Below are 14,630 nucleotides of genomic sequence, written 5' to 3' on the forward strand. Positions count from 1 at the left end.
CGGATTTCAGTTGCTTCAACTGAAAGGGAAATGGTGGGGTCTACCTTTATCCTAAGGGCTCTGACTGTCAGTCTTCAAGACATCCAGATTCTACTTTTACTGACATTATTATTATTCATTTTTGTTAGTATTCAAAGTCTTTGCTTTATAGTTTGGAATGGTTATCTTCGAAAAAGGTCATCTGCTCCTTCACACGGCATTTGGAAAGTGCTCCAGGAAAAGACATCCCACGGTGCTCTTGGGACCATTTCTGGGCCGTGATGGCTTTTGAGTTTTACCACAATTCCCAGGCCTCATAAAAGGAAGGTGGGACAGCTCCACCAAGAAATGGGTATTGGGAGGCAACCTGATTCCTCCCACCCTCTTCATGGGAACATCACCAAGAAGTAAGAACTAAACACAGATGGATAACCCTCAGCCGATCTCAGGACAGCTTCAGTCTTGTTCTCCTAAGGTCTTAGCCTCTGCTCTCTGCTCTTGCCCAGAGCTTTGTAGCTCTATTCCAGATCCACGAAGCAAATGGGAGTGGCCGGGGTAGAGGTTCTGCACACAAAAACACCAGTAGATGGTTTGTTTGGATTTTCTGGTGTTTCAGACAAGGTCTTCCTATGGAACTCAGGACAGCCTCATACAATCCTCCTGCCTTAGACTTGTGAGTAATGGGATGGCAGGTGTGTGCCACCTTGTCTGCCAAAGATTTTTTTAATGACTGAAAATAGTAGGAGAAAGTTAAGTACAATTTAACTAGTTAAAAAAAAGGGGGACAAAACAACTCCCATGGCCGCAAAAAGCTATATTTATAAAGAAACACAGAAAGGGTAGAGAGAGAGAGGGAGAGAGAGAGCACACAGGGAGCACATTTCAGACAGGAAAGAACAGCATGTATGTTGTGCTTTCTTTATTGATAGCATAAATGTGGCCAGGGAGAAGATGGCTCAGTGCTTAAGAAAACATGCTCAGTTTCCAGCACCCACGGTGAATACATGCTCAGTTACAAGGACCCACGGTGAATACATGCTTAGTTACTAGCACCCATGGTGAATACATGCTCAGTTTCCAGCACCCATGTTGAGTGGTTCACAATTGACTGTAACTCCAGATTCAGGAGCATCCAACACCTCTGGTCTCCATGGGCACTTTAATGTCAGGAAGGAGAGAAGAGAGCTTATATCTGCCTCTCAGCACACAGCCTGGCATAACTCATGTGAGAATACACCTGTCTAGCCCAGAGCAAGCTATCTGCTTATTGATAATTGTACTTTCCCTGGTTGAGGACTTTTCATGAAGTCAATACTTTGGTTGAATCTCACCCAAGAGGTGTTGGGTTACTCATGAAAACTGTGCCCTTTGGAAGATGAAACTTATACATTTCCCTTGCCCTGACCTCCTCATACATACGCACTGATCACCACTTCTTGTTTAGAGTCGGGAGGAATTGCCAAAGGACCTAGAGAGACTAGGCCTACTCTATCCATACTAGTCCAGTGATGGGAGATGTCATTCTGTAAATATGTTTCTCTTATTGGTTAATGAATGAAGCACTGTTGGCCAATAGGAAAGCAAGATGGGTGGGACTATGAGATTAGGAGGAGAGAGGAAGTAGTAGGGAGGAGACTGAAGATAGAGGATGGAGCAGGAACACCAGCCCCTCTCTCCAGTAAGATAAGACCACGTGGAAGTACTTAGATTAATAGAAATGAGTTAATATTTAAGACAGAGCTAGCCGATAAGAAACTAGTAACAGGCCAACAGTGCTTTATTCATTAACCAAAAGAGAAACATATTTACAGAATGACATCTCCCATCAGTCCAGTAATACCTAACAAGTGTGAAACAGTCATAAGAGGAGAAAAGAGAATTCTAAATGAGCAAATGAACCTGTTGGCAGCCCCATGTCTGCAGGATGTGACTCTTCTTGAGGCCTAGGGACATGGCCCTGGGCACCTTCGGTTCTTTCTCATCGCTCTGCTTACCCTTACCTTCTGTCCTGAGCTTCTATTGCTAAAGGCACTGCAGCCAGAAACAAACAAAGAAAGCCAAACTCTAAATGTCCTACTGTCTCCAGAGTCTGGCTTTGCTGGCACTAAATCACCCTATTGATCTCCGAAAGGCATCACTGAGCCCTTTAATGAGTTACTGCATGAATACAGCTTCAGGTCTTCCCACTTGCTTTGGGTTCCTGCACAGATTTATTCCCTCATTTTTCTTGTCACTCAACTTTTTTCATGGATTCCTATTTGTCTTTCCCTTGGAGTTTGGTGTTGCTGAGATACTCTCCCTTCACACACCATCTGTTTATTTTTGCGCTTAACTATGCTTGAAGCTTCCACATACCCTTCTTGTATTACTGTCAGATGTCAAGGAAATCCTCTGGCATTGAATTCTTTTCTTTGAAACAAACCCTAGTTCATGTCTAAAGAAAAAGGCATAAGGCTGGGGGAGAAATCCTCATTTGCAATCACAAAGGAGCATAGGTGCATAGCATGGATATTGAGACAATGTCTGAAAGCCATTTCATATAACAGGGAGAAAACCACAAAATGGGAGAGAATCACAAGTGATAGAAGAGAAGTTATTTAGAAGAATAATTTGCAGAATATAAGTATAAATGCTCATACTTGCTATTCATCTGAGCAGATAATAGCTTGAAATGGGATAATGGTGTCTGCAATGCAGAGTATATATTCATTCATAGTAACTATTTATTCTTAATGAAAACCTAGCCTAGATGGTCAGAAACAAGAACTCCATGCCATTCATTAAATCCACACTTATACATCAGGAAGTTGGGGCATGTGGCTGAAGAGATGGTTCAGTAGTTATGAGTACAGGCTGCTCTTCCAGAGGACCAGGGTTTGAGTCAAAGTGCACACATAGTGACTCACAACCATTTGTAACTCCAGTCCAGGGTATCTGCCACCCACTTCAAGGCCTCTGTTGGCACTGTACACCTGTGATGCACATACATACATGCAGGCAAAATACCCACATACATAGAATAAGAATAAATACATCTTAAAAAGGGGAAGTTAGAGCACATGTTGGGAGTTTGCCATCTGTTGGGCACTGCACAGGAGTATATAGATAGCATCAATCAGACCTAGCCTTGTGTTCCTGAAACTTGCAGTCAAAGAGCATGCTTGCTTATTACTTCCCTTACCAAATTTACTTTACTTATCAAATTAAAAAGTATATCTAAGACCCTTCAGGATCCCAGTCTACTGAACCTCTCCTCCAGTATCTTGGGAAAGTTCACCTATACCAACAAACATACTCACTTTGTCATTGTTTCTTAAAACCAATGGGACTTCATAGACTTCGCAGGGAGCATAGTTCTGGAATATGATTTCTGATGGAAAGGGCTGGAATAAGGCCTGATCCAAGTCAACTCCAGAATACTGCAATTGAAAGAGAAAGTTACTCATACTGTGAACAATGGTTAAGATGATTGGGGTAAATAATGCAAAGCTCTGATTATTTAGAATAAAGAACACAGGGGTCACATAAAAGGGGAAGCTACCATAACAATAGTTCAAATGAGAGAAATTGTTTCCATTAACTTCACCACAAAAGAAGATAGAAAATTTGGGAGCAGGCTCAGTCTAGTATAGAACTTACAGCATAAGCATGAACATGAGTTCTGATCTCCTGAACCCACATAATAAGCCAGGCATGGCAGGGCATACCTGTAATCCCAAGACAGGGGAGGCAGAGGTAGGTGGATCCCTGGGGGCACCCTGGCCATCATCCAGCATAGCCTAATAAGCTAGTTCCAGATTCCAATAAGAGAACCTCAAAAAACAAGGTGGATGGCCCCTCAGAAACAGCACCCAGGGCTAACCTTGGGCCCATGCTCTATATGTGCATACAGGCATAGGCATGCACACATAAGCACACACATATGCATACACACAGGCATGCGTGCACACACACACATATATATGATGTACACACACTAAAAGGCCATGGTAAATGGGGTCATTTGACCCAGCTAGCCTATGATAATAACTCAAGAGCTCTATCAACAAATATCTGCACATTGCACTGCTAACAATATTACAAGGAATTGTTGGCTGTGCTCCACGAGAAAGTGGATGAATGGGCATGGAGAGCACAGGGGGACAGAGACAGTTGGCTTGTCTGTCTCCATGCCTTAAACTGGGGGGCTAATATATGTACACAACTCTTGAATCTACAGCAATGCTAGTGAGACAAAGACTGGTATTCCTGAGCTTGTCTAGGAAGGGTAGGGACTCTGTCGGGCTTTACTCTCTTCATATATGGTTGGATGCACCACAGAGTAAGGATGAACTAGGGTCCCTCAGTCAGTGTTCAGGGGAGTCTGGCACCAGCAACCAGGTCCTCTCTATAAGAAGAGAGAGTCACCACATGATTTGGATAATTTATGCAACTTTCCAATTGTAAACGTTTATAGCTTACAACCAAGAATGCTTTTTAAGATGCAAACAAACAAACAAACCCAAAAAACAAAACAAACAAACAAGAAACCCAAAAGTCCCCTGCAGATTGTAATTATATAAACCAGCCATGAACATGAGAAAACAGTGTGTCAGCACAAAAAGCCAGCATAAACAAGAGGTGGCAGAAGCAGCAGCATGGACCACTCTCTGAAATGCAAAGCTCGGGATTCAGCGGAGGTAGAAACGGTAAGAAAGTAAATGCAACTCTACAGTGCACACGACAATGGGAGGCAGGGACTCAGGGGTGTGTCTGTGTTCAATTGCAGGTGAGTTACAGCTGAAGTGTTGCTGATGGAGGTAGGGCAGAAGAACATTCAGACCAAGGAGACAGGCCGAGAAGTCAACTGGGCAGCTGATGTATAGAAAGGCCTGGAATGTGCCCATTTGGGGCCGCAGGGGTTGGAGGAGGCCTTGTTGCTAGAACAATGGCAGAGGAGTTTCTATAGCTGATGATCAAGCCCATACAAACATGCAGGAAGCTTTATGAACTCCGGTAGCATTCAAAAGAAATCCACACCTAGGTAGATAATTATAAATACATTAGAAACAGAGACAGAAATGTGCAAGAGATGGTAACAGGAAAAAGAGAGTGTAGTTTATAGCCAAGAAACAAAAAAGCGTTGACTGCTCCACATAATTAGCAGGGGTAAAAAGTGTGAAAATAATGTCATTTAAACCCCAAGGAAACAAGTCCCAACCAGCCAACCAGCCAAGCAACCAACCAAGCAAAACCTTTCACAGAAAAAAAAATACTCTCTCCCCAACAAAGAAGCTCAAACAGAAGCATTTAGGAAGGATCAAATTTACAACTTTAACCATGTCCAAAGGAAAACACTGAAGGGTATTCTCATACAGGGAGAAATCTATCTTAGATCTTCAGATACGGGGAAGGAGAGGTGAATGATGAAAGGGAAACTGTCTGGTCTACCTAAATGAACTTGGACCATGAAGACAATACTAGTAAGAACTTGCTTGCCTGTGGGATGTGTGTACTAGCTGGACACCTCACATCAGACTGGAGATGGGAACAGTCCTGACATCCTATGCTGCTATGAGTTTCACTGGGCGTTTGCTTTTTATCAGAACAATGACCAAATTCATGATATGAGGGAACCCAGCCAGAAATAAAAGAGCACATCTTGTCATGTTCCACTTACATATAGGAAAAGCTAACCTACAAAGTGAAGAGTAGTTAGTAATCTTTTGCAGGAAGAGGGAGAGGTAATGACTGGAAATGAACATAAGTAACCTTTCAAGAATCCAGCAGATAGGCTTACACTCAAATATATACAAATACACAGGTACAATGCACAAGTTTTTAATAAAGCAAGCTATCCTCCTTCCAAAAAATATTCATAAGCTTTACATGCTTCATAACACTTCACTGAGTATTGAGAAGCCTTACCAATTAAGGACATCACTCAACATTAACAGACAAAACAGCAAGCCCAAGTAGATTGTCTTCCTTCAAAGATGGGTAGCAGTAACAGTCATAATGATAAATGGAGCCAACACACACACACACACACACACACACACACACACACACACACACACACACACACTACTTGAGAAAGAAGAAAAGAAGAGACAAATGAAGAATTTTTAATTTTGTGTATATCCTGGAGTGAATGTGTTTGTATGCACATATGTGTATGCAGGTGTGAAGGACAGGGGTCAATGTTGAGTGTCTTCCTCTAACACTTTCTGGAGTCTCTTACTGAAGATGGACTGAATGGGTAGAATGTCAGGCTGGGGAGCTCCATTCATCCACTTGTCTCTGCCTCCTCGGCTCGGGTTATAGATGCATGCTGCTGTTGCTAGCTTTTACATGAGTGCTAGGGCTCTAAATTCAGGTCCTCATGCTTTTTCCACAGCAAGCACTTTGCCCAGTGAGCCATCTCCTTAGCTCTCGAATACAGAATGAGACCCTGTTTCCATGATTGCTATTTGGGTAGTCTCTATGCTGGAGACTGGCTGATGGTTGAGGAGGTGGTGAAAATGGCTTGACTGAAGATATATTTGTGAAAGTCAAGGAGTTTATAGCACTCTCTGCTGGATTTTGAGAGAGAGAGAAAGATCAGAGATAACTCTGGAGTGCAGTCCTGAAAACAAGATAAATGGGATTACTATCTGCAGGAGGCTTTTTGAGACAGAACACAACTCTGCATTTTGATCTCCAACATATCAAGTTTGAGTTGTCAGCTGTACATGGAGCTGAATATATGATCCAGAGTTCAGGGGACTGATATGTAGCATAAGATATAAATGTGAAGGTAGCATCAAAAATGTGGGCTGGGGGTGTGGTTCAGCGGAAAAGCAGTTGCCTAGACATGAGGCATTCCATGCACCTTCCCAGCACTGCCAACATTAAATACATAGATAACAGAAGAGATAAGAGGACCCAAGATGCCATTCTCCTTGAAAAGGTCACCTAAGGCACAGCATCTTAACCTGTGGACCATATCCTCATGTGGGGGTCACATAATTGAATGTAAGGGGTCATAAAAAAATAAATAAAAACTTGTGAACAGTAAAAGTTTTCTGAATGCATGGCCCAAAATTAGTTCACAGTCAAATGCATAATGAACCTTAGGTGTCTCTGGCAGTGAGATCCTATGCTGCACCTCATGACTCTACTTCAGCCTGGGCTCTAATCACCATGCATACTAATGAGACGGATGCACACATCACACTGTGGTTGCTGTTGCAGCATGCCATGGCAGCTAAGGCTGCCTGAAACTCTGCAGCTCGAGTTCAGGATTATTCTATGCTGCGAACTGCAGTGCCTTTCCTAGATATGTGACACTTTACATATGGGACACTATAGAAATGGTTACTTGCAGAAAAGGAAGACCTTTAATACTGTTCCGCAATCACTGCTCAGCTTGGAACTGTCAAATCAGTGCATGTCTGGACTGGAAAGTGTGATTTTAAAATCTCTTGCTTCCATTGATGATTTGAGTTTCATTTTTTAAAAAACAGATAAAGGAATTTTGGCTTGGAATTCAGATAGCATTTCTAACCATTTCTGAATGGCCCTAAACAGGCTTCTGTCATCTCGTGCTTCATACTCTGCACTGAGGATTCTCTGCACTGAGGATTATGACAACAAAATATCAATCAATTCTGGGAAATGTTGATGATCCTCTCCATCCTGCAGTGGGTCTAACCAAGATTAATTCTTAATGAAAACTAAACAAGCACATCCATCCCATTAGTATGTAAATGTGCTTCCATATTTAATAAATAATTAAAATTGGGGGCCAGCAAGATAGCTTAGCGGGTAAAGGCATTTGCTACCAAGCCTGAGGACCTGGGGTCCACATGGTGGAAGGACAGAACTGACTCCCACTGGTTGACCTCTGACCTCCACATACATGCCATGGTATTGTGCATGTACATGTACACATACAGTAAATAAAATGCAATAAAAAATCAAAGTAAATGATAAAATGGCAAAGAACTGTTTCAAAAATCCATTCTTTATCATTTATTATCAGATTTTGCTTTATATGCTTATCTCTTCTGAAAGCTTTTTATTTTTAATTTTTTGTATGTACATAGTGTATACATGTGTGTCTCCTTGTGCATATCTGTGTCTGTGTCTGCGTGTGTATGAGAGTTCAGTGCATATTCATGGGACATGTGTAGAAGTTGGAAGAAATTCTGGGGTGTCAGTTCTTATCTCCCACCTTGTTTCAGCAGAGAGAACCTCTTGTTTGCTGATGTACACACCAGGCTAGTTGGTCTACAGGCCTGGGATCTTCCTATCTCTCCTCCCACCTCGCAGTAGGAACATTGCGAATACAGACATGATACCATACCGCCTTAACATAAGTTCTGGGGATTAGAACTCAGGTCCTCACATTTGCTCAGCAAGTATGTTACCCACTGATCCATTTCCCCAGACCTGTTTTGCCCACCTGTCTTCTATACCTATATAACCACTGTCACTTAACATTTTCTCAGACAAAAAGGGGTCAAGAAACAATATTTAGGATGCCCTGATCTAAGAATGAATTTAGGAGAGAATGGTGAGTTTCAGGTAAAGAAGAAAGATCCCACAAATAAAGTCAGAAAAACACAATTGGTGTGATCACTCAGGCGCCAATGGATTACAGGATTCAGAAAAGAGACATGGCTTCAAATGACCCGAGATGACCAGAGTCTGCTGGACTGGACTTAAGAGAGACAGACACATAATGCAAAGGAAGGGACACAGTGTCGTTCCAATGAAACAGATGAACACAAAGTTAAAGTGGGTTACAGAGGAGATGCCAGAAGCAGAGGGGCAGACAAGGAAGGCCCAACACATCCATAATTGATGCTCCTCAAGGAAAAACTCAGAAGAACACGAAAAATGGTTCAGATTTTAAGACATAAACTTCCTGCAGATAAAACAAGAACACAGTGACATGGGAGAAACTCAAGTCGTGTCTAAGTAAAATACTGAGCATGAATGAAGAAATCACAATCTGAGCGTGCAGACTGCAATGTTAGCTTGTTTGTGGGGTGAGGGGTGAGCTGGCTTTCCAAACAACTTCTGTGAACATCAGTTAATGACAGAAAATCATGAAGGAAAATATCCTTAGACTTGTTAGGGGGAAAACGCACAACTCTAGAATGTGAGGGAGAGAAAGCTGCAGTTAAGTTAAAAGGCAATATACAAACATTATGAAATACATACAGCCAAGTTCTGTTTGTCTAGGAGGGATTAATGGAGGCCAAGGGTCCCCAAAAGAGAGAGAAATCATTCAAACCCCAGAGCACAAATGGCAACTACCCGGTGATGTGGGGTAGTGGGAAGGGATGCAAGGAGCCCGGACTTTCTCATCCTTCAAGGCACTAAAATGGGATTTGTTAAACTTGCCAGCCAACACGGGCCTGCTCTGCCAGTCCCTCAGAAAAGAGGAAACAAACCATGATGAGAGGGAGTTAGCTCAGGAAACTATTCCTACTCAAATGTGAAGGGTGTTTGTTAGGGAAATAGATGTCAACATCAAATAAAGATGGTAATACTATAAAAAAAAAAGTGTGGTTTGTAGGTCCTAGGCAGCAAGAGCAACAGCTTGAGAGATCTGCTCCCATGTGGAATGTAGCTCAGATAGCTCAGGAATGCTGGGAACCCCTTCCAGGGGCCCTACCTGCACTCACCCCATTAGTGGAGATTCATATCACAATTTATGCAGAAAAATGAGGCATATGACTTAAGAGACTAACAAGTAGGAAATAAGACACTTAGAAACATTTATTAGTTTTCATTTTATGTGTGTGAGTGTTTTGGCTGCATAGATGTTTGTGTACCATGTGTGTGAAGTTGTCTGCAGAGGTCAGAAGAGGGCACTGGATCCCTACAACCGTAGGCTGTTAGGAGTCACCACATGGGTGCCAGGAACGGAAGCTGTTTCTGCAAAATAAACCAGTATTCTTAACTGCTGGGCCATCTCTCTGGTTCCAAGTCCTTCTTTTTTATAAGTATTTGTCCCTAAAGCCAAGGACATGTAGTCTACACTAGAATACAGAAACATGAAACACCATTTTTCTTTCTTTTTTTTCTGGAAATGGATCAAAACCAGACATAAAATGCCTACTTTCCTTCTCTCTCTTCCTCACTCGTGGGCAGTTCAGGGAGGAAGAATGGCTTCCGACATGAAGGAGGTAACTTAATTGAGCTTGGCTGATATAATTCTTGGAATTACTCTTACCTTGTAAACGACTGTATCAAATACTGATCAGAAGTAACTAAATAAGGAGTAGAATTAGTCAGCAGTGATTTAAAATAAGGTTTGCTCTTATAAACTGTAGTAGCTCTGTGATACCAGATCAGCAGATAGTAAAAGAGTGACAAAGTTGCCCTGGTCAGGGATGGCCTGGCCTAGAAACACTACTTTCAATTTAGCATCTGCTGTCGTGAACATGTATATGGTCTATTCTCAGCATGTAGTGCTTTTAGAAAAGACTGTATTTTGATTTTTAATTATGTGCCTATGTATTCAGGGAGGGGGGGCGGGAGGAGGGTATGCATGTGAGTGCAATGTCTTTAGGGGCCAGAAGAGGGCACTAGATTCCCCTGGAGCTGAAATTCCAGGCAGTGGGAACTGTATGAAGTGGGAACTGAACCTGGGTCTGCTGCAGGAGCCACAATCCCTCTTAACCACACAGCCATCTCTCCAGACTTTGATGTACCTTTTGATGTGTTGTTTCTCCCATATCTAAGAGCTCGGTGATCTGTGGCCGGCATATAATTCGTGTACTTGCCAATTTCTGCTCCGTAGTGAGGGACATCTCCTTCAGGAACTCTGAGGGTGTCAGCTGGAATTCAACAAGAGCCCAGTTCAAACATGGTTAGGCTGAGGAAGCATTCTCCTAAGCACCAATAATGAATAATTTGTATGTGCAGCTTTCAGGATAATTGCGGAATGTCACTAAGTTCATAAAATATTGAGGGTAACTAAATTATACAAGAGAAATCCCATGCACTTCTGAGGTCTTTGTCCAGCAACTGAAAGAGACAGGCACTAGCCCCTCCCTTACAGTTTTGAAGGAAGCATGCAATGGAACCCTAAAGAAAATAAGTCAAGGACCTGCACAGGAATCTGTTCAAAGAACAGAACACTCATGCTCACAAGAGGTTTCTGAGAAGATAACTCCACATTCAAATCACACAGACACACACACAACACCACACACATATAACACCACACACACACACACACACACACACACACACACACACACACACACCACCACCACCACCACACACACACACACACACAACACAAACACTCCCAAACATCAGAGCTGAGGAGCTGGAGACAGCTCTGCTTCTGAACCTACAGATCAGGCAGGCAAGCAGAGCGCTGGGGTGTTTAACCAGAGCACATCATGCTAAAGGGAGATATAAACTGAAAAGGATCTCAGAGATGTGATCTGGTCACTCATTAGTGACGAATCTACAAGGAGCTGTAAGCTTGGGTCACATGTGGATCTTGTGGCTGATCACTTTCAAACTTTGAAACAGAAGTGAAAACACTTCTCTATTTACCAATCTTTCAAGAAAAAACAGGTAACTTGCCATTTAAATAAAACTAGTCCAGCAGTTCAGCAGTCCAGCAGTCCAGCAGAGAATTAGCTGCCCCAACTGTTGTGCAGTTATGGTTGTTGTTCTAGAAAGTTCTTACTGTCCCAGGCCTACTTTACACACAATCAGGGCATGATCATTAGCAGACTGTTTATAAGAGCTTGGGATAGGTAATTAAGCTGATTTAGGTTAGAGTCTAGAACTCTTCAATAATGCTCATCTCTGTAATTGAACCCATTTAAATGGGGATTCATCTCATGTTAACATAGCTTTCAACTTGGTTTTAAGTTCTTTTTGACGGGAACACGGATGAGGGTAACAGAGTGTTGAGAGGTGTCAGCCCCAAAATAGTGTGGTTTAAATTAAACCAACAAAATCTTAAAAACAAAAAGTCATAGCCTAGTATAGAAAGGGTGCCAGCAGCCACCATAAGATGCAATGACTGACTCCATTTTTCTAATTTAAATGCAACTTGAGATTGGGTTTAAAACACGGGGAGTATCATTGCTGGCACTAGACTCCTTTATTACTGTTTTTTACAGCATGTGGTTCATAATCCAGTTCCTAGCACATCATTTTTCACTCATTAGGAATACACCTATTTTTATTTTAAAAGAAAACTACTGGTCATTCTGTTTTAATGCTCTGTGTCCTGAAAATTATAAAAACAACTCTTGCCAGTGCACGAATAATAGATTACTAGGCTGAGTTCTGTGAGAATCTGATAGTTGGGGTTAACTGAACTACACGAATGGCAGTTCACGTGGCTCTGCCATTCAGAAAAGTTTGGTAAGTCTATTCACATTGTTCCATGATTGAGGTGTGACCCCCAAGTTCATGTGTCAGAGCCCTGGTGAATGCATTAATGGTTCTCTTGAACTTTAGCTCCCTTCCACCCACACATGGGTGCTTGCTGCAAGGGGCATTACCAGGCAGAGCTATCCAGTGTTGGACGTCCTAGGCTCCACAACTGCAAGCCAAAACAAACTTCCTTTCTTTATAAGTTGTCCAGTTTCTGACATTCTGCCATAGGAACAGGAAATGGACTAAGACAGAAAGTCTTACTCCAACTGGTTACCCAGGCCAACCCTGCGCCTTGAAGAATACATGCAGCTTAAGAACTAAGAACTTCTCCAGCTTTGAAAGATATTTGTGCACTCCAACATGCTAGGGGCTGGTGTGATACCAATCAGTGATTCTTTGATACTCTGAAAGAACAAGCCAGCATTGTTCCAAGGATACTGCACTAAGTATCTTACACAGAAATCCCTTGATACATTACCATCCGGTTCACTTCTTCCTCCGTGACCACCTTTGGGCTCATGGGTGGCAAGACTTTGCTCTGCAACCCTGTGATCACTTTGGCCAGGCCCCTCTGCACAGCCCCCATGGACTCCTCAAGCCTCTTACTTGTCATTTTCAGGTATTTTCTTTGTTCACCTAAGGATAAGAAGGGGAGTTCAGAGCAGATATCAGTTATGCACTGCATACAATTCATAATATTTAACATGTATGGTGTTTGCATGGACGTATACCTGTGTATTATACATGTACAGATGCCTACAGAGGCCAAAAGAGGTGTTGAATTCCCTGGAACTAGAGTTACAGGTGATTGTAAGCCACCATGTAGGTGCTGGGAATTGAACCTGAGTCCTATAGAAGAGCAACCGGTGCTCTTACCCACTGAGCCATCTCTCTAGCTTCACGCTATACATTATTCATAACTGTTTCATACATGGGATGACATGAAGGAACACACAAACCACTCCCTCAGTTTGGCATGTTTAACTTCCAGACACCATAAACAGACTGCCCACTAAGGACCTTGTGTCATCTGTTGTTTGATCCACTAAGTTCAAGGACCCTACAAACAGGTTAAACATGGAGCTTCGGCTTTCCACAGCGGGGCAGAGAGAAAAAAAAAAAAAAAAGAAAGAAAAGAAAAGGAAAGAAAAAAAGAGAAAATACAAGCAACAGGAGATGAGAAGGAGGGACAAAAAAAGGTTCTGGGAAGGATTTAAATTTTATAGTCCTAAATATGTCATTCGTAAACCCAAGTGCTATAACATCTCTCCTTGTGTCTTCATGGTTTTGGGGAAGGAAGTCAGCTTGGCTCTTGTGATCACTTGCCCTAGGGTGCGCCTGTCAAAGAGATACTCTACCATATCAGATATGGGGGCTCCCATCTTGTGCAAGTTGGTCGCATGGTCACCCGGTTCTTTGATGAATTTCATCTGCTCATTCAGGTAGTGGACCTGGATAAAGTCACCCAGTGGCGCCCATTTTTGCCGGTAGCCAGTTTGTGCAGATCTAGTAATCACTAGACTTTAGAGTGACTTCTTAACTAAGGCAACAGTGTGGCATCACTTCCCAATTATTTTTTTTTTTTTAGTTTGAATACACTTGCACACAGCCTACATGACATGCTTTAAAAAAAATAAAATATAAACACAATGGCTCTGCTCTAAACAAATTATGGTAAAAACATATGAAGAGCTCAAAATGACATCAGTCTCATCGTAGGGATGACAGGCAGCAGCCCGTTACGATGACAGGTTGATAGATGCAAGGTAATTGGCCAACTCATTAACATTTTTCTAAGCCACTCTTAGAGGAAATCACAGATGGGGTCAAGCATCCTCGTGGTAGTCCAGGAGTACAGCCATGCTGTCTGGATTCGTATTTTCACCAATAAAACAAACCAACATACAACAAACAAACAAAAACCTGATAGTTATTGAAATTCTGCAGCCCCTGTCAGAAAAGGTTTTATTCTTTCTGGTCTCTGTCCTTCAAGCTTGCCTTTGAGTGAGTTCACACAATCATACATACATCTTTTACATGGCATTGGTTTCCTATTAGTGACCGTTCATGACAATATAAACAAACACCAGCCAGCTGTGTGCTTGGTATGACTGCTCTTGGGCCTTTGGTGGAAGCATTCCCGATATGCCTCCTTCTGCTCCCCAAACATCTCTGTCTCCAGGGGCACTCAGCCAGAGGTCTCTTGGATCTTGTAAATGTCAGAGAGCAGCTCTTCGGGGCAGGTGAGGTCCTGGGAGAGC

The 14,630-nt window shown here is 42.4% G+C and overlaps 1 protein-coding gene across 1 annotated transcript in view; it reads right to left on the reverse strand.

Moving 5' to 3' along the window:
- Positions 1–14,630, reverse strand: part of Hydin (HYDIN axonemal central pair apparatus protein) — a 343,862-nt gene that overhangs the window by 301,052 nt on the left and 28,180 nt on the right. Inside the window, 3 exon segments of the mRNA XM_051201355.1 lie at positions 3,279–3,398; positions 10,671–10,796; positions 12,848–13,005. Coding sequence (XP_051057312.1) covers positions 3,279–3,398; positions 10,671–10,796; positions 12,848–13,005 — 404 coding nt within the window.

This window comes from Phodopus roborovskii, unplaced genomic scaffold (genome assembly GCF_943737965.1).
Source record: "Phodopus roborovskii unplaced genomic scaffold, PHOROB, whole genome shotgun sequence".
NCBI classification, from domain to species: domain Eukaryota; kingdom Metazoa; phylum Chordata; class Mammalia; order Rodentia; family Cricetidae; genus Phodopus; species Phodopus roborovskii.